Source organism: Rattus rattus, chromosome 12 (assembly GCF_011064425.1).
Source record: "Rattus rattus isolate New Zealand chromosome 12, Rrattus_CSIRO_v1, whole genome shotgun sequence".
Taxonomy (NCBI): domain Eukaryota; kingdom Metazoa; phylum Chordata; class Mammalia; order Rodentia; family Muridae; genus Rattus; species Rattus rattus.
In genome coordinates this window covers 71239622-71260749 of record NC_046165.1, presented here as the reverse complement: position 1 = coordinate 71260749, position 21128 = coordinate 71239622, and the positions used below count along the sequence as shown (strand labels likewise).

General features: G+C 41.6%; 1 protein-coding gene and 1 gene segment (V, D, J or C); both read left to right on the top strand.

The window, feature by feature from the left end:
- LOC116913352 (M1-specific T cell receptor alpha chain-like) overlaps positions 1-21128 on the top strand; it is a 495143-nt gene that overhangs the window by 18270 nt on the left and 455745 nt on the right. The window lies entirely within an intron of this gene.
- On the top strand, positions 639-1629 carry LOC116913356. The segment is given in 2 exon segments: positions 639-813; positions 973-1629. Coding segments are annotated over 2 exon segments (384 nt in total).

The window sequence follows — 21128 nt, the reverse complement described above, 5'->3', positions numbered from 1 at the left end:
GAGAAGAGTGGAGCTTGGGTAGCCTGGTGATCAAAGCTACCTTCAAAAGAAGAGTGAGCGTTGAAGTCCCCAAGTATTATGCAGGAAAACGTATTTATCCTTAGGGGACTTCCTTCTTTACGTACCTGGAAATGACTGAGATAACTTAGGTTTTGTGGTAGTTTTCCAGGCAGGTTAACTCTCCTGAAACTTTCCAATTTTCCCCCCTTGGGTGGCTAATGTCCATATGAGGTTTTGTCTTCTGAGCCTACAGGAGTGTTGGGGAGGCAGGAGAACATGTAAATCTGTTACTGGGGGAATCCATCTCCGTGTTTTCTAATTCTGTTCAGCACTGAATAGCCTACAGAATGGATAAGATGTCAGGAATGTTCCAGAAATATTTATCGTAAGATTATAGCAAATCTATGGAACTGTGTGTTATAGGTAGATAGTACTTGAGCAGTTCTCAATTCCACATTCTGATTTCCAAAGGGTAATATTGACTAAGGGTTTTACGTAAATACATGAAAAAACTTATTAATACAAAGAAGACCGAGCCTAAGGTGCAGCAGGAAGGAGCTGTCCACAAGGTGGCAGGGCATCTCCGCTCCTGCAAACTCACAATGGACTTTTTGGTTGCCTTCTGTAAGAGCAGCCTGCAGTCAGTCAGCAGCCTTCTGTGCAGACGGCTGAAGAAGCCTCGGTGCTGTGGAGGACAGAGGAAGTGAGCTGATCACAGAAGCATCCTGTCTGGCTGGAGGCCACAGTCCAGAGGGAGAGCAATGAAGACACTGACTGGGTCTTTGTTCCTGTGCTTCTGGCTGCAGCTGAACTGTGAGTGGGAGCTTTGGGGGAACAAGGTGTTTGTCAGTGTTCATTATCAGTCTGTGGAGCAGACTGGCCTTTTCCAGATGTTCTGAAATCACTGGAGGAAGGAAAGCAATGTCTGGAGAATGACAGCCTCATGGTCTCCTGCTCTTTCCTTTTGCACAGGTGTGAGCAGAGGAGAGCAGGTGGAGCAGCGCCCGTCTCACCTGAGTGTCCGGGAGGGAGACAGTGCCGCTATCGTCTGCACCTACACAGACCCTAACAATTATTACTTCTTCTGGTACAAGAAAGAGCTGGGGGCAGATCTCCAGTTGCTTATAAGTGTTCTTTCAAGTGTGGACAGAAAAGAAGGACAAGGACTCATTGTCCTACTGAACAAGAAAGACAAACATTTATCTCTGAACATCACAGCTGCCCATCTTGGGGACTCAGCCATGTACTTCTGTGCAGTTAGGCACAGTGCTCCCCAGGCACCTGCTGCCCGCGCACAAACCTGAGCCCCAAAAGACATACTTTCCAACCTTTAAAGTGAAGATATTTCTGTATTGTATTAACAGTGGGACATTTTTAAACATCCTGAAATTCTGTTTCCAAAGGCTACAGTGAGTTTTAGAACACTTTAGATTATTGGTGAAAGTGAATTCTTAGGTATAGAGGGTCTAGAATCAAAGTTCAGGATCCATTTAGAGTCAATTCCTCCACCAAAGGAACACAGTGTCACTAACAGAGAACGCTTTACTCATGTTGATGGAACAGCTCTTAATTTTTTTATAACTATTTATTGTTTCTTTTAGAAAATAGGAGGTAAAAGAAATAAAATATAAAGTGTGAAATTAAAGTGTCTTCTAATCCTATCATATAGATAAGATATGATTCTCTCTCTCTCTCTCGCTGTGTGTGTGTGTGTGTGTGTGTGTGTGTGTGTGTGTGTGTGTGTGTGTGTGTGTGTTTATAAAAATAGCATATACTAAGTTTGGTTTCAGCCATCCATTAGGAGTTTTGAGACATACCGCCTTTTGACAGCATCTACTGTAGAATTAAGGACAATGATAGACTAGAGTTTAGTGCAGTTGACATGGAAACCACCAGAGATCACCGCTGTTCTAGATGTGGTTTCATTTGCATTTGGAGCATCCTAGGTTGAACACACATATTTCCTTTTAGACAGACAGAGAGAGGGGGGGGAAGCTGTTGTACAGAATATGTCTCTTGCCTATGAAAGAGTAGTTTCTGGAAAATATTTTTTGGACCCTAACCCTGTAAGATTGAGTGTATTGCAAGAATCAGTTTCTTCCAGTGGCATGCTTTCAGTCATTTGCTCCGGTATTGTGATCCCCTTAATGTTCAGTAAGTAACGTTTTCTTTCTTTTTTTTCTTTTCTCTTTTTCTGGAGCTGGGGACCAAACCCAGGGCCTTGTGCTTGCTAGGCAAGCGCTCTACCACTGAGCTAAATCCCCAACCCCTAAGTAACGTTTTCTTAATGACCTTCATTCATCTTCCCCTATAATAAACCAATCTTATTTATTTCTAGAGTCAAGCAATGGAAATTCCATAACCCTCACGGTAGGGGCACCTCTGACCCTGAACTACCCTTATAAGACTCCTTATTTGGATGCTCAGCTACTCCTGAGGAGCTCTACAGACAGCAAGAGGACCAAGCACCAAGGGTTCCACGCCACTCTCCATAAGAGCAGCAGCTCCTTCCATCTGCAGAAGCCCTCAGCACAGCTGTCAGACTCTGCCCTGTACTACTGTGCTGTGGAGACACAGTGAGGGAGAGGGCAGGGGAAGCTAGCATAAGCCACAGCTGCAGGAGGGCTGTGGAAGTTGCCCTGTGAAAAGGTTGTGCGTGTCTTCTCTCAGTATGATTGCCTTGGCTTTCCCAAGAACAGCACCAAATCTCAGGTTAAATCCCAACACCTGGAAGGTCATGAGTTAATGACTTCGAAGCAGCCCAAGGTGGAACAACGTGTTTGAGAGAAGCCAGCATTGAAATCCACAAACTCAGTGCTCAGCCAGGAAAGCTGATCATCAGGAATTCTCACAGCAAGCATGTCCAGGGAAAGCCTGTTTGCAATTAATCTTCACCAAGACATAGTAACAAAACTAGCTCTGAAAACTTCCACAGATTTTGTGTTCCTCTTGCACTCAGCTGTGACCCCAATAAAGACATAATCTTTTCTTTATGAGTCCACTTCAGCCTTTACGACTGAGTGCACTTCCTTGGTTCCTGTTGTAGTGCTCAGCCTAACTCCCACCAACCTTCACTTCGTGAGGCTCTTAAGAGGCTGAGATGTCAGAAGGCTCTCACTGAGGTCCAGAGAGTCAACCCTGCCATGTTCTCACTATTGCTACATGAGGGGCAGTATAGTTAGGAGATCCCATGTCTAAAAGTCCTTCTTCTTTGCAGCAATTCTCCTCTGCCATCATCTGACCTTGAACCCAAGGATGTGTCTGCTGTAGTCTCTCACCTTGAGTTATACTTGGATTATCTGATAATTTTGAACAAGAAAGAAAGAGATCAGGATTTGACGCACCCCAGATTTTAACATAAAATTAAGCTAAAACATATCAATATTCTACTGTACAGGAAATACAGTATAAAGATACAGATGCCTCTCAGAAGAGAAAAAGATTGTCCACATATGTGCACAGAGCAGTAAGATAAATTCTGAGTCATATACTGAGGGAGCCAAATGGAACAGCGATTGCAACGTTTCTGAGTCGACAGTCGATATTAATTTATCTTATTAGCTGTGTTCTTATCACTGGCCTCATGAGTTGAGCTGAGCGATGCACTGAGGGACTTACTGAGAGCAATGAGGATATTCAGAGTTTAACCCTACTTCCTTCCTCCTTCGCTGGTTATTTGGGGTTTTATTCTTTTTCCCAAACTTCATGCTTCCTCCTTAACTGTGCCACCCTGCCACTACAGTAGTCCAATGCCTGTGACGTGCATCATTTAGGTCTATCCTTTTCATGTTCTTACTAGAGTCAGAGTCTGCACAGAAACTGAGGAGAACAGTGAACTGGAGGGGAAGCTGAGCGTTTCTCCCTCCCCTGGTAATTAGCTCTGGTGACACCGATATTGGTGACCTCCCTCTCAACTAAAGAGCACGTGAGAAGGTCTTTTCCCACAGTCCCAGCACCCTCGCCATCTTATCTCCACCTTTTGCTCCCTCTGACTGAATGATAAAATGGTGTGTGTGTGTGTGTGTGTGTGTTAGACCTGCATAATAGTACCTGCATTTTCTGGCACCATATCCTGAGACCCTGAATCCCACTCCCTGCCCAAATACAGGTTCCTTACTGAATTATTTTCTCTGACCATATGTGCATTCCTCCTCTGCTCAGAAATATACCAGGAACACGGTCTCTCAACCTGTTACTTATATAAACTAGGAGTCACACAGTTAGGAAGACTGTTGCACTTGCTTTGGCTTCTGTTAGGATTCAAACTTTTAATGTCCTGACTCACTTGTCCAGATGTCTTCTACTGTGATTCCAAATTCTAATGCTATGCAATTCTATAAATTCTTGACTCACCCACATCTACTCTGTAGTTTTCATGGACTTTCATAACCTGCATTACAAACCGTGGTGTATCTAAATCGGTATGTCTTCTCTTTATTGTTCTTTTCTTCTGATAGTGACAAATTCTATTCTCTTTTTTGAATTTCAGGAAGTGAATAGTTTATTGTCATTTTCCAATGTTATTTTTCATATGTGTTTACTATGCATAAATGCATACACATATGTAATATATATTGTTAATTTTGATTTAGATAATAATATATACTAAATGGATGTGTTTACAAATAGTATACAATTCTAACATAAAATAAAACCTTCAGGGTCATCAAAGTGTATTGCATAAGTGTACTTACACAAATATGGAAGAGTATATACTGTGTATTCTCATGATATTTGGAGTATACTTACACAAGTACATTCAAAACAATTGTTCAAAATATGGACAAACATGCTTCTTAGGTCTGTGAATAACTATAAAATTCTTGGGCAAATTTTTTTCCTTGATAAACTAAGAATTTCATGCATTAAAAAATACTGTTATCTAGAGTTAATCATAAACACAGAGCCATAGGGCTACATTAATAATACATAGGTAGATTTGGCTCATAAGATTTTAGAAGCTGAAGTCTCATAATAAACCAGCCACAAGCTGGTCACCCAGGATAGGGTAAGTTGTCATCGAAAGACCCAGGAGCCCAGAGCACTTACATTCAATGACAGTATGAATGACTGATAACCCATATCTACCAGATGTATTCATCTTTTTCCCTTATAATTTTGTTCTACTCAGCCCTCTGTGGCTTATATAATGTCTACCTGCGTTGTCCAATTCATTGATTCATGTGCTAAGTTCTTCCAGAAATAGTCTCGCAAACACAATCTAAAACAACCTTTTTACAATGATTTAGCAATCTTAAGTCTAGTTGAGTTGATATAAGGTTAACCATTATGACATCCTGTTGTGAGAATCCATCCCATAAGAGAAACCTCCATCTGTCCCTCATCTTATCATCATTAACTCTAGTCCTAAACAGCACCCACTGTGTCAGGCATCATGACACATATCTTGGATCTCAGCATTTGGAAGGTACAGGCAGGACGATGGCCAGCCTGGGCTATGTAGCGAGTTCTAGACCAGCCAGAGCCACATAGTGAGACCCTGTCAAAGAAAAACAAATAGTATAAACTCTGAGGCTACAGTTCTCAGTCAGTAAGCATGAGCATCTGAGTTTGAACCCATATAAAAAAAGGCTGAGATTGGTGGTAGATGTTTGTAATATCTTCTACTGTGATCCACAATTCACATGCAAAACATACATGTATGCCTTCACATATATGCATGCATATACACATGTACAAACTTATATGTATATATAAAGAATATGAGTTATATTAATAACTATAATCATAATTCATCACCTAAATATTTTGACACTAATGCATACCTAATACATATCCCAAACCCAATTATTACAACTCTGCTTTGTGTCAAGTACTAACACTATTAATAAATTCCAAGGTTCATACATACTGTTGATTTTATTACAGGTGGGTTAATCTGAAATTTGAAGTTTTAAATCTTTATAAGGTAATATATATTTTGTTTAATTAACATATATTATTTTATTAACACATATTAAAATAGAAAGTAAGGACTTTCATTATGATGCTCCATATCATCATATAATGTGATTTGACCTAATTCACCAATGACTATTATTATTATTATTATTATTATTATTATTATTATTATTTTCCCTTTCCTCATTTTTAACATCTGTGGTGCTTTTAGTTTTTTGTTTATTCTTCTCTGATACATTACATCCTGACTGCCGTTTCCCTCCCTCCACTCCTCCCAATTGCCCCCACATCTCCTCTCTCCCACCAATTCACTTCTCAATTTCCCTTAATTTACATGTAGGCATCCCAGAGATAGCAATCTAAGACAGCATAATAAGTTACAATAAAACTAGGCACAAACCCTCTTCCAGTCTTCCCACATCCTCCTCCACATAGATACCTGTTATCTCTAGTCTGTCCAAGACATGCATCATAAAAAGGTGTTGGGTTTTATCAAAACTCTTCTCTGCATCATACTGTTTTTACTCTTGTGCCTCTGTAGTGTATTTTGAAATCTGGACTGGTAATCTTTTAAGCAATGTGTTTCTTTGTTTCTCGGAATTTCTTTGGCTATCCAAGGACTTTTGTGGAGCCACATGAGTTTGAAAGTTTTTTTTTTTTTTCTATTCTTATGAAGACCATGATGAGGACTTCTTTTGTATTGGATAGTTAATTTATTTGAGTTTCAAATGTTATCCTCTTTCCCAGTTTCCCCTCCACAAACTCTCCATCCCATCCCTGTTCCCCTGCTTATATGAGGATGCTCCCCTCAAGTTTTCTTTGAAACTGTAAATTACTTTTGGTTGAAATTGACAATTTTGATTCTCCCAATCTATGAGCATGAGGTTTTTTTGTTGTTTGTTTGTTTTTTACATTTTCTAATACCTTCTTCAACCTCTTTCTTCATGAATTTAAAGGTTAAATTGCAAAGTCTTTAATCTCCAGGATTTGGCTTATTTCCATATAGTTTATTTAATTTGAGGCTACTGTGCTTGTCATGATCATGATCCTATTCTCTCTCTCTCTCTCTCTCTCTCTCTCTCTCTCTCTCTCTCTCTCTCTCTCTCCGTGTGTGTGTGTGTGTGTGTGTGTGTGTGTTGTACAGAAAGACTACTGATTTTTGTAAGATGATTGTGTAAGCTGTCACGTACCAAAATTGTTGATTGTTTCTAGAAGTTTTCTGGTAGAATTTTTAGGATATCTTACAACTTATATCGTATCACCTGTGCATAGAGATAACTTGACCTCCTTTTCCTATTTGTATCCATTTAATTTCCATCTCGTCTTATTTTGCTGGCTAGTGCTTCAAGCACTATATTGAAAGCAGCAGGGATTATGGAACAGCCTTGTCTCATTCCTGATTCTCAATATACATCCTTGTTGCTAAAATTCTTTCTCCTGGATAGTAACCTCTATCTTTCCTTTCAGATCTCAACAACAAACTGAGGCAAGATTCCATCAAAGTTTACTCTGAGGAACCAATGAGTTTATTGGGCTTCCTTTCAGAGCATAGGTGGGAGGTTATATACAGGAATGTGCATGTTCCTCCTTCAAATAAGATGTCTTTGTCAAGCATTTTCTGAGCAGGTATGAGGGATTCCCCATAGCCACACAGATTGAGCCCCTGCTCTGGGTAGTCCTCTTCCCTGACCTACACATTCTCTAGCTCCTCCCCTATGCCGTGTGTTAAGTTGCCATGTGGCAGGAAGCAGCTGGACAGGGAAGCAAAGATCTTGTGCTCTAGTCTGTCCCATTAGTGAAGATTATTAAACAGTCAATGAATACAGCTGGGATTGTACAAGAAAACACAGTAAAATGCCCCAAAGTGTCAGTTGATTATCTCAGAGGACAGTTACTAATGATGAGCAGTTACTATATTGGGGATATGTCCCTTCCATATTCTGACTTCTATTATAAAGGCATGTTGGATTTTTTTTCAAAAGCTTTTTCTGCATGTATTGAGATGATCGTGCAGTTTTTGTCTTTAAGTCCACTTATATGATTTGTTATGTTTATTAACTTAATCTGTGTGTTTGCAAAAACAAAACAAGTAATCATATTATTTTGCATATATCTAAAATAACATATGTATATGTGTGTGCATGCATTTATAATTTAAATGAAGTTATGCCACTTAGGGTGATAATTCTACCTCCAAAAGTCATATACTATCTACCAAAATTCCAAGTACTAGGTATAACCCCCTTCCAAGTTGTAGGTAAGAGAATCTGAAACAATATAGGCTATTTGAAAGTAGGTCCCTATTACTGAAGACACCATTCACTTTAAACACAGGACTTGAAGGACTCAACTTGGACATGGTCTAGAAACCTTCTCCCTGAGGACTTTTATAGTAAGGTGCTTCTCAAGCTGCCAATGGAGAAAAGTAATCAACAGTTCTATCCTGTGAAGCCTACAAACCAGTGACCAGCAAGGCAAAATATCCCCCAAAGTGCAATAGTGCCACTTAACACCTGGCCAGGAACCAACATCACAGCTATCCAGTTGGGTTTATAACTCACTCAATGAGAGGGAATTCATACTCAGAACTGTAAGTCTAGCAACTGCCAGTGGTTAGGAAGGTACATAAAGCCTAGAAGAGCAAAACCAGTATAATCTCTGATTGCATTCTTAATATTTGTCCTTATGCCCACAGATAAGTGTATCTCTCACCTTTCATCAAAGAAGCTTCATTTTGCAAATGATGGAGACCATCGCAGAAATTCACACTTGGATAAAATAAAAAGAACGACTGCTGAGAAATTCCCAACCCAGTTGATGAATCTACAGCACAAAACCTCTATCTAGCATTCAAGGAACATCACGGGAAAGGGCCTGGGATGATGGCAAAAGCACATGTAACAGATCATCTGCTGAGAGATTATATCCTCTATGTACTATAACAAACCTTCATCCATGATTTCTCAACAATATGGTTGACTAAACTAAGCTTGAAAAATGACAGCCATTGACCAGCATAGATGGGATAATGCGCTCATGGCTAAAGGCAATTCGTGACTGCTGGGAAAGCGAGAATCCATCTTCCCCAGAGACGAGCACCCTGTGTGGTGGTCCAACACTATGTCCAGTAATTTGCCAGTCTTGAGAAACGCTGCAGCTTTGCGAGACCTAGTTCAGCTTCCACCACACTTCTGACCTACAGAACTGCAGTGCAAAAAACAGATGATTTTTTAAGTTCCTAAATTCGTGGGGATGTGTTACACAACAGTGGGAAATACACAGAGTTAATGAAGTGATGAATGAGTGTCCATGACACCTATGGCTGATTACAGCATTCAAATACTTGAAATGTAATAAAATGTTTTGTACACATTTCCCCCAAATGTAACTATATCTCTAAAACTATACATGTTATCATAATGCAACATGAATAAAAAACTAATCATGCGGAAGGGCCTGGATTCCAGGGAGATCTCCCTGCCACTTCTCCCACCTTTATCAGACATGCTGAGCCTGAACCATGCAGTCAGGAGTCTAGCATGGCTGTCCTTTGAAGGCTCCACCCAGCAACTGACTCAGACAGATGCAGACACCCACAGCAAAACAGTCAATGGGGTTTGATAACTCTTAAGGAAGAATAGAAGGATTGCAACCTCAATATGTTCTTCTAGCTGGGCTGTCCTGTCTGACCTCCATGGGGGAGGAATCGCTTAGCCTTGCAGAGTCTTGAAGTGACAGTGTTGGGAGCATATCCAAGGGAGCCCCCACCTGCTCAGAGGAAAGGGGGAGGGGAAGGGAGAAGGATTGTGGGAGGGTGAGAGTGAACGGCCTGTAAAGGGAATAAGTTAAAAAGCAATTAATTGATTAATGTAACAAATTAGCATGGGGATTTTCTCTGTATATTAATTGAAGTAGGAGAAATAGTCATGTTATGATGTTTTCCAATCGCTGACTCCAACAGTGGAATGGAAATTCTCTCTACTCAAAGGTGGAATGTGAACAGTGTTTCCCTTAAATAACCATTATTTAGAACTTGACGGCCAATATAGCAGCCAGTAGTCAAAAGTACCTATTAGACTCTTGAAAAGGGTCGGCTCAAGGGAGGAGCTAAATTGTTAAATTTAACTGAGATGGGCTCTAAGTGGAATGTTTGAATTGAATTTTGAAGATAGTACAAAAGTGGTCAATTTTGTAGTAATACTTTTTTAATATTGCTGACAAATTAAAATTATGTTTGTAACTATATTGAGCAGAAAGAATATTATTAAAAGTAATTTTGCTCACCCCCCCCAAAATTAATGATGCTAGGTAGAAAGATTGTGTTAGCTTTCTTTTCTCTCCATTGAAAATAGAACGTATAGACGTTCTCACAAAAAAAGGAGTATTAAATTATGCCAATAAAATAAATAATAACATTGCACAACTTTCTGAATTCTGTTTGTTGAGTTGTCCTTTTTAGTTTGTCATTGTTATGAATTTTTCTGAAAGTTTCTGTGTGCCTGTTGTAATCTGTAGTTGATATTTCTTTCATTTAAGAGTATTATAACCCGAAAGATTTACAAAACACAAATCCTCCCCTGTACATGATCATATCGTGTTTAAATTCAAGCCTGGGAAGGACAGAGGACGGTTGGACATTCCTTATAATCAGGAACGTGTCCTTAATTTTCTATTTGGCCCTCAGAGGGTGGTATTAACATGACAGGCACCCATTGTCCAAGTGGGGAACAGAGGCAGGTGATCACTGGCACTCACTGACAAATTAGCCCAAACATCAAGTTTAAAGTTCAGAGACCCTGTCTCAAAGTTAAAAAAAAAAGTGATAGAGGGAGACTCTAGTGTGTGTGTGTGTGTGTTTGTGTGTGTGTGTGTGTGTGTGTGTGTGTGTGTGTGTGTGTGTATGTGTACACACACGGGAGGGGAATGAGGGGACATTTGGGACAGTGATTGGGCAATATGGCATGAAGTTGACTGTGAGTTATTTTTAAGCAAATCAGAGGTTTGCTTTACATTATTAATCTTATCCTTCATCCAATAAAGAATCCCAGAACAATTTAGAAATAATCTGATTTTTCAAACTGCATTATCTCCATCATATTCCGCCTTATCTCTTGATGTCAGTGATCTAAATCTCCTGATAAAGAAGGATTCCAGCTCTCTCACCGAAGTGCAGGAGGCTGGAGAACTTGGTGACGGCTGTCCTCACAATGTGTAAACAACAACTCTGTAGGCATCCCCGCTAAAGAGAGCCAGCGCCTTTATTGGGCCATCCATCTCCCCAACCCCTAGAATTATTTCCATGTAAACTTCCCAAGTCAGCCTTTCATTTCTTTCAAAATATTTAATGTTACCTACTAAAGCAGAAAGAAAAATTGCAAAATCCAAAGCATTCGCGTTTTAAATGAAATCTAATGAAAATTGAAAATGCATATTCAAGATACTCAATTCTAGGACACTGAAATCAAGATTCAGAGTTTCCATAAGTAGCTGGGGCTGATCTTGAATTCACTCTAGTGAAGCCTGCCCTGGCCTTAATATGCTGCAGTTCTCTTGTCTCTGCTTCTCAATGCTATCATTCTTTATGCAGGTTAGTCAATGTGTAAAAGCAATCTTAAGCAACTGTTGCGAATAGTGTCCTGATTTGTGATCACCTTTCTGTGCTATAAATATACGCAGATGACAAGCAAGAAGTTAGATCTTCAGAGACACAAGAAAATGGTTGCAAGATTCTGCAGTGCAAAGTTCACCAGACGGGAAAGGTTGGACCATCAAGTTTTTTTTCTTTTCCCTAAAATTCACTCAAATTCAAAACCAAAGTTTCTAGGTTGCTGGCTAGTTTTATGTCAACTTGACACAAACTATAGTGATTTCTTAGATCATTTGAGAAAATGCTCCTACCAGATTGGCCTGTGGTGTATTTTCTTATCTCGTGATTGATGTGGGTGGGTCCACCCACAGGGCCACCCTTGGACTTGGTTCATGCGGAATATAAGAAAGCAGGCTGAGCAAGCCATGGGAATCACCCCTCTATGGCCTCTGTACTCCTGCCTCCAGCTTTCTACGCTGAGTTTCCTGTCCTGACTTTCCTAGATGATGAAAAACAAGTTGTGAGATAAATAAATGCTTTCCTCCTCAAGTTGGTTTTGGTCCTGGTGTTTTATCCCAGCAATAGAAACCCTGACTAAGACACCAGAACAACAGGCAATGATTCCTTATGTGCAAATTCAGTTTTAAGTATCTTGGTGTGTGGAGGAGCACTTTCTTTGAACCTGACAGCTACTTTGGTGTCTGTAAAGTAGCTGTGTGGGGGTGGGGCAAGTTTTCTTATCATCATCTAAGACTATATATTGCTTAGCTTCTGTTCATTGTATTAAATAAAGGCTCAAATGCTGTTTCTGTGGCTTTTTTTCTCTGTCTCCTTATCATTTCCAGGAACGGTGCACAGCATTATGATGTCCACTGACGACTGAATTGTATGCATGTCCTGTGAATAAACCCCAAGTGTTGTCTCTGTCTTGGTGCTCATGTGCTGTTTATGGCATACGCTTATTATAACATGTGCTATATTACTCTCTTCCACATACAACATCGCAAGCTCTATGATGGAGGGCAATGATGTTGAATTCATTTTGTATTCCTCTAGGTCTAGGGAGGGGGTGGAGGAGAGGGACTGGGAGGGGGGAGGAACCACACAGAGAGGACTAGGGTGATAACAGCTGCTTATATCCTGCCACCTGCACCTGGGGTTGGCAGCTGATGACGTAAGCAAATGCTAGATCACTGAGGGCAAGCCAGCAAAATCGCCTGTATGTTAACACTCTTTTTATTTTTAGGTTGAAAATGTAAAATGTTTTCTTATAGCTCTGGAAACTTGCAGTACATATTGTTAGCTATGATCACTCTGCTGAGGAACAGAGCGACTCAGAAACCACACTTTTCCTGTTAGCTATGGTCACTCTGCTGAAGAACAGACTTGGAAGCCACACTTTCAGTGTAGCAAAGTAGCACTGAGCGGCCCTTTGTCTTCAGCGGGCTCCTATCTACAAAAAGCAACGTTTAACAGAAAGAATGTTATTCCAAGAATCTCCCAGTCTACACATCTTTCATAGGCAAAACATAAGGGCTTGTTAAATATATACCTTGTAACATTTCCGATCTAGTTATCTTGTGTGTGTGGAATAAGTTTCACTAAATTAATGTAAAGGCCTGTAAGGACTTTATTCAGGACACATATCTGTTTCTTCATTTAAACATGTAGCTGTTCTGTCTGTGGTTCTAGTTAGTATAGTTACTGAATGTCCCTTCTCCCCAGGGGCCCTCACACTCCATACAACCCTGAGGTCATCTCAAAATGTCCATCTTCCCCCACTGTCAGCCAGATCTGGTTTGGGAGGAGCTTCAGGCTCTGAAGGCTGGGAGGGAACTCAGCAGGGTGTGGCCTGGCAGGGTTCCTGGGCGGAGCTGACTGGTTGCAGGAGGACTGGGGGACTGGAGGACACTTCAACAGCCACCCTGACACCACAGCCCAGGGGTTGGTTACTTGTTTCTGTCTCCAGCAGCCACACAAGCACCATGAAGAGGTTGTTGTGCTCTCTGCTGGGGCTTCTGTGCACCCAGGTTTGATGTGAGTCTGGCTGTCAGCATTCAGGGCTCCTGAGAGGATCTGGCTCAGCACATGGAGGGGTGGGGAGAGCAGCTTAGGAGTCCTGCAGAGCTCCCACCTTCTCAGAGGACATGGGTGTGATCAGGGCTCTGTGGGCACTGCAATGGCAGTCATCAGTGTCTCTTTCTCTGTTTCTAATCAGGGGTGAAGGAGCAGCAAGTGCAGCAGAGTCCTGTGTCCTTGGTTCTGCAGGAGGGAGAGAACGCAGAGCTGCAGTGCAATTTTTCCACCTCCACAAACCAAATGCAGTGGTTTTACCAATATCCTGGGGGAAGCCTCGTCAGCCTCTTCTTCAATCCCAGAATGAAGTGGAATGGAAGACTGACATTCACCACAGTCTCTAAGGAACATCGCAGCTCTTTGACTATTTCCTCCTCCCAGACCACAGACTCTGGTACTTATTTCTGTGTTGTGATGACACAGTGCTTCCCAGGCATCTGCAGCCCGAACAAAAACCTTCAGTGGGGTGGGTGTGTCCCTTCCCAGTCACAAGACAATATTTGCATAATTTAATATTCCTTTCCTATTGCCACTTTTATCCACAGATATTTTTTGCCTTGTGAGTTTGGGATTTTGGTCTTTGTTTTCCCTCCTAGAATTTCTGCTGCCTGTGCACTACAAATTTTTATCTTAGAGTGATCAGAGGAACAGACAAGACAGGAGGACTTTAGTGAAATAAATATTCAATTGCAATGACCTGGCTAACCAGGAGGCAAACACAAAAGGAATGAAAGGCAAAGCAGTTGATTGACCTTACTTGGGAGTCTGAAACAAGTTCAGGTCTGCCTCATCAGAAGCGTCCCCTTGAGTAAGGGTCAATCCCACATGTGTGGCCATACCTACCATTGCAGAAGGAAAAGTCACCAGATTCTCACATGTGACAAATCAGCAGGGTGTAGACTTAACATGTGCATTCCATCCAGGTCCCATCATGCTCTTGAGCCATTGCATGTGCTGCTCTATCCTGGACCATGCACTTGTGCATGCTTTAGAAACATGCACCGTTGCTACATGGGTCTGTGAGATGCAGTTGCTTGTGGTGCTGCTCACCCCAGGTTTCCTTATTATTCTGTCAAGTTGTGATTGAAGGCAAACTGGATATTCTTCTACAGAATTCAATCATCTTTGGCTTCATTATGCCTTTGGGTTTGTTGTTAGTTGCATATATGTCTATAATTTTAATAATTCCCTAATTAGCTAGGGAATTATTACCACTTTTTCTCTAGTATTAAAGAGTCCTTATTGTTTGTACCAACGTTTTTATTTAAAGTACATCTTGCCCAATGATAAAAGGCATGGAATAACAATGTATCTGAAATTACTTGAAACAAACAGGTCATGTAGGGCTGGGAAGAAGGCTCAGGGCATAAAATGCTTGCTGTACAAACATTAAGACCTGGATCCAGATCTGTACCTTTAATTTTTTTCAAAGTCTACTTTTAATGATTGTTTTTAAATGCTTTAACCTCCCTTTTAGCCCACCATTCACCAGAGGTAGGGAAAAAGAAAGGATTTGAGGGATGTGGATCTGTTTAGAAATGGTTCCTTGAAAAAATTCCCATCTGTGTTGTCTGGAAATCAGAAATTTAGTTCACAGGCCAGCAGAGGCAGCTCGATCCACTTGCAAAACACTTCACAAATATATCAGCAGTCCAGTTCAGTAGAGTAGGGATAGCAACAGTGATGACATGACCTAGTAGAGACAGCTAGGATTCAGCCTCAGTGCTAGTCAGCAGAAGGGACCAGGGAGGTATGACAGGAAAAATTCTCAGCTGTGCTATTTTAAGACCCCCAACGTGGCTCTACCTCGAGTGAACCCCCACAGAGCACGGAAGGACCGCTACAATAGCAAGAGAGTATAAAGTTTTTTAATTCACATACATGGGGTTGCTCATCCACGAAGGGAGAGGCAACCCAGAACCCAAAAACCACACAACTTTTATTCATTACAGAGGGCAGACTTCACCAACACGGTTAGCTGGCCTATTCTCATCGGTGGTACACAGGACAAAGGATCTGGTCAGGTATTGGCTGGCCTGCTGAAGGGGCCGTTCTTAGCTCAATTAGTTACTTTCCTCATCCAGCCCTACACCTGGCCCTGGAGTATCACTGGGAAAGGGCTAAGTTGGCACGTCCCTTAGAGTGGGGGTGAACTGGGTGGTCGGGCAGGGTCAGGATGACATCTTGCAGTTGTTCTCAGAATTCACCACAGGGAGGGGTAGGGAGAACAGTTGTTATTGTTTTGCCTTAATTAGCTTAGTCAGAATTGCCTCAATTTCTTGATCAGTAAAACTTTATCATATCACTGGGCATCCTGACGTCAGATGTATCTCAGAAAGGTCACGAGTTTGTCATAGGCATCCTGACCACCAGATGTGTTTCTCAAAACCTTGTTTTCACAGCTTTGCTTTTCACATCTGTGGAACTTTATTTCTTTAGTGCTTCTCCCAGGGAAGTGAAGATCAGTAAAGATGCAAGACCAACAAGCGTTTAGCTGTGCAAGCCAGCCAAGCTCAGCATCCCCCACTGTCCATTGAGTTCTATTAATAGTCTCTTCAACCATCACATGTCCTCCATGAGTCAATCTTGCATCTGTCCAAGCTCACATCACGATGCCTATCAGCCCAAATCTGTGGAAGCAGTAAGAAACTGCAACACATCACCAGATGTTTTGAGTACATTTCTCTCTGTGGAGTCCTGACAAATTGAGCTCAGCTACGCAATGTAAGGTGAACCAATACATGCCTACCATTAACAAAGAATCCTTCATCACGTGTCCTTTCACACGCTTGCTTTAGCAAACCATCCTTTCTCCTGTGTCTGCTTCAACAAAACATTCCTTCACAAGTCTGTCTTAGTCTTTCACCTGTGTCCACTTCAGCTAAACGTTCCTTTATGTGTTTGCCTCAGCAAAACACCATCCAACTTATTTTCCAAAGAACCTGTAAGTATCCACTTCACGAATCTCCGGCATCCATGTACAAGCTGCTCATGTGGTACATGCCTGGATCCAGTAAGGGGAGGAAAGGGTAGGTGCAGGCGTATCTCAAAGGCTTGCTGGACAGCCAAGCAAGCCAAAATGGCAGACTCCAAGTTCAGTGAGAAACCCTGTGTGAAAAGGAACCACAGGAAACATCCAATGCTGACCTCTGGCCTCCATATGTACACAGAGATAGGCACAGGCACACATGCAAACACACAGCGTGGTAGGAGATTGCCCGACACCAGCCTACCAGCCTCTTCCTCTGCTGCTTGGCTGGCATGAGATGAGCAGGTCTTCTGCCTTGTGTCCTTGACACACTGCACTGTCTTACCCAAGACCAACAGCAATAAGACTAATCAGTCATAGACCCAAGCATCTTAAACTGTGAACCAAAATAAGCTTGCTCTATTAGAGGTTGATTGTCTGAGGTGTCTTGAGGTAACTTGTTAGAGTGATTGTCACAGAAAAATGTCAAAACACAGAGGTCATGATGCCAAAACCCTGTTTGATTTTGTGTTTCTTCCTCCCATGCATTCAAATACAAATCCAGTGAAACAAGTTCATGTTCAAGGAGATCGGTAATTTGTAAATTTATCAGTAAATAAAACATCACCTTTCTCAATAATCTTTGTTCCTTTCTAAAGCAATTGTGTATATTCCCAAAACACTGATGGATGGTAGCCATATTGGAATGGAAGACCGATGAAGTGTTTTTACCAGACCTGAATACAGGCAGAACTTCTTGAAGCTGATCCTCCTGCCCCCTTGAAATGTTTTCTGACTTAGGTGTAGGTTTGGGCAGGGACTGCTGATGCTGGAGAGCAAAACTCTGTTGTGTGGTAGAGCCTGGCAGAGGTGTGGAGGAATTTTCATTGGCAAAAATATATAATGAAGTATACAAACTCACTAGTGTGGTTAATAAAGTGAATAAAAGGAGCTTAGTTCAATGAATGAACTCTTCCCAATAAATTTCCATATATGTTCAATTATGCTGTGGACAGCTGGTTATAAATCAGTGACAAAATACAAAGCTGTACGGTCTTACTGAAAATCACTGGCAGACCTCTATAATTGTACTCAAAGACAGTCACAAAAAAAAATCAAAAGATGGCACATGCAAGCACTTTATCTGTTTAAATTTTTATTTGTTTTTTATTATTTGAAAATGTCATGCATAGGTACAGTATACCTTATTCACTCCTCCTTCTATTTCCTATTAGGACTTCCCAAAACATGTCTCTCCCAACTTACAACTCTTTTTTGTTGTTATTGTTGTTGGTTGTGGTGATGATGGTGGTGGTGGTGTTGGCGGTGGTAATGGTGGTGATGGTGGTAATGGTGGTGGTGATGGTGATGATGATGGTTGTGGTGATTATTCAAGACAAGGTTTCTCTGTGTAAGCCTGGCTATCCTGGAACTCTCTCTGTAGGTCAACCTGAACTTGAACTCACAGAGATCCACTTGCCTCTGCCTCTTTCTTTGCCTCTGCCTCTATCTCTGCATACTGGGATCGAAAGTGTGGATCAACACTACCTGGCTATAACTTGTTTGTTTGTTTGTTTGTTTGTTTTTAATAACTCATTGAGTCCAATTAGCACTGCCCACATACATGTGGAAGTGTGGTAGTCAATCTCCCTAGAGAGAACAATGACTCTTTCTTCCTCGGGTGCCATCAGTTCCTCAATAAATCTTGTGCAAGTAGCCATTCTTACATTCTTTCTACTCCCTTCCCAACAATGTTCCTCGAGTCTAGGAGGAGACTGATGCAGGACTCCCTACTACAGCTAAACATTTAAAGTCACTTGTCCAGTACTTTGACCAGTTATGTTTCCTCACTTGACTCACTGTAGTAAGAAGCTTCTCTGACTGGGGTTGGGAGCAGCAAAAATCTGTGGTTATAAATATTAAAATTTAGGTGATCATTTGATAACCAGAACATTTAGCAAAATGATAAATTAATAGGTTTTCCTCTGTGCCCATGACCTCCCCAGCCATGGCTTCTGAACATGATTACAGTACCAGGCATTAATTCTGCCCTGTGTAGCAGCCTTTGAATCCAATCAAGAGAGAAATTAGTAACCCCCATAAATTGATAAATTAGTAAGCACATTTTTCCTGGAGGCAGCTTTCTTAGTCAGGACTCTATTGCTATGAAGAGACGCCATGACCACGCAGTTCACTTCAGTGTTGTTTAAAGGTAGTAACTGTAGTGTTTCAATGGGATGTAAAGACAGCAGCTTATTTGTGCAATAAAAATAAAGTAACTGGTGCAAGCAAAAAAAATGTGGGTCTGGATGTATTTTCTTAGAAAAGAAACTTAAGTGTAAAATGTTGAGTTTAGACATCTGTGACTCAAGTGAGGTTAGAGAAAACTTGGGTTGCTCATTCATGGTTAGAGAAGATATGGATGGCTTCCAAAAGCCAGTAACTTTTTAGCATAAAATGAGAGACAGCCTCCAGTCCATGACTAAACTGTCTCCTGAACTATACAAACAGAAGCATGTTGTCCTCTGAGAACCTTCACCCAGCAGTTGACTCAGACAGATACAGACACCCACAGCCAAAGTGTGGATAGAGCTTGGGGACTGTTAATGGAAGAATAGGGGAAAGGATTGCAGCCCCAAAGGGGATAGGAACTCCACAGGAAGACCAGCAGAGTCATCTAATTTGGGTCCTTGGGGCTCTCAACGTCTGAACTACCACCCAAAGAACATTCATGAGCTGCACCTAAACCTCCCTGGACATATTTAGCAGATGTGCAGCTTGGTCTTCATGTGGGTCCTAAACAACTAGAATGGGGGCTATCCCAATAGATGTCGCCTGTACATGAGAGGAGTTCCACTATCTGGCCTGCCTTGTCTGGCCTCAGTGGGAGAGGAAGTGCCTAGCCTCGAAGAGACTTGAAGTGCCATGGTGGGAGGTGGGGAGATACCCAGGAGGGCTCTACCTGCTCAGAGAAGGGGGGTTGGGGGAAGGATTGTGGGAGACAGTGACTGGAGAAGGGCAGCGAGAAGGGTGTAGAGTGAATGAGTACCAGAGACCGTGGAATCCCAGTGTGAGCAGAGGCTGTGCTGCCTATCCAAGGCTTGGAAAGAGAGGAAAGGGAGGAACATGAGCTCCTGCTTTGCCTCCTCGGGGATGCCATGGGCCGCTGAGCATCGTTCACCCTACAATCAGCCTGAAGGCAGGGGGGCAGTCAAAGCTGAGAGAATACTGGCAATCCCAGACTCGTGACGTGTATACACTGGATCACAGACACAATTCCCAGCGTTCTGCTTCAGGTCTCATGTCTCATCACAGATTGATTTGCTAAACTTAACACATTTCCATATGGATCTTGTTGGGTACTTCCGAAGAGACCAAACTCTATCTTTTATCAGATATTATCCACTTGTCAAATACACCACATGGAACCGCAAAGCAGTGTTTAAAATGCAATAGACGCCCAATCTAGATATTGTAGCACTCTTCAACTTGACCTTTCCCTCCCAAAATGATCACATTTCAGGGGCAGCTACTATCCACTGACAAGGGAGCCTGCAGAGCTCTGTCAATAACACCAAGCAGGGCCATACTGACGAAAGGACACTCTGCCATGATGATGTCCCCAGGTCTCCATGGACATGCTTGGCTACAGAAACGAAACTGGAATGATGGTTTCCTGTCAATACTGGAGCTGAAAAGCAAAGAACAGACTTCAAATGATTCAAACTCGCCCACGTGGCACTCAGTGCTCCGTTGTTTAAATCCTCATCAAACAACAGGTACCTCTCAGGGACCTTCTCTGTACGTTCTTTTCATTTTCCCTTTTGGCCTTTTTGTGGCAATTCCCTCATTAAAATAATTAAATCAAATGGAAGAGTCTAGACAGTTTTAACACAGTAATAGCAGACTACAAAAATTCAGTCACCAATTTCGGTGGTGTTAATATCTACTAAAGGTTCATAGTGCGTGCACACACACACACACACACACACACACACACACACTCACACACACACACACCCTTCAACACACATAAGGGCATGTTTGATGTATGTATTCCAGGAACATTCTTGGTGTATACATGCATATATGAATATGTGTATGTATATGTCACATTTTACAGAGACAAATTCTAGCACTGTATCACAGATATGCTTGGTGTGTTCATTCTGAGATGATTTTACAAATTTAAAAATATAGCCTCTTAGATTAGAACCAAATACCTCGAATCAGAAGGGTGGAAAGTATAGTATCAGAGCAACCCTGGCACACGATCTCCTAAGCACGAGTCTTCGTGCAAAGGCGACATGATCAAAGGTCATCATCATTTTAATACCTAGTAAATAAACCTCAACGTTGGGTTTTCAAAGGAAAATATTTTAATTCCTGTTACAAGTCCACAAAACACAGACAACAAAAAGCTTGACTTTTAGAAGTTGCTTTATTAGCTGCAGATTTTAAATAGGCTCCGGAGTCAGGAAGGAAGGAAGCCGAGATGCTGTCCTTATTTTGGATATAATTGACTTTCTTAAGACAAAGACCTATGAGTATTCACTTCTCATAAAGCTATCTGAT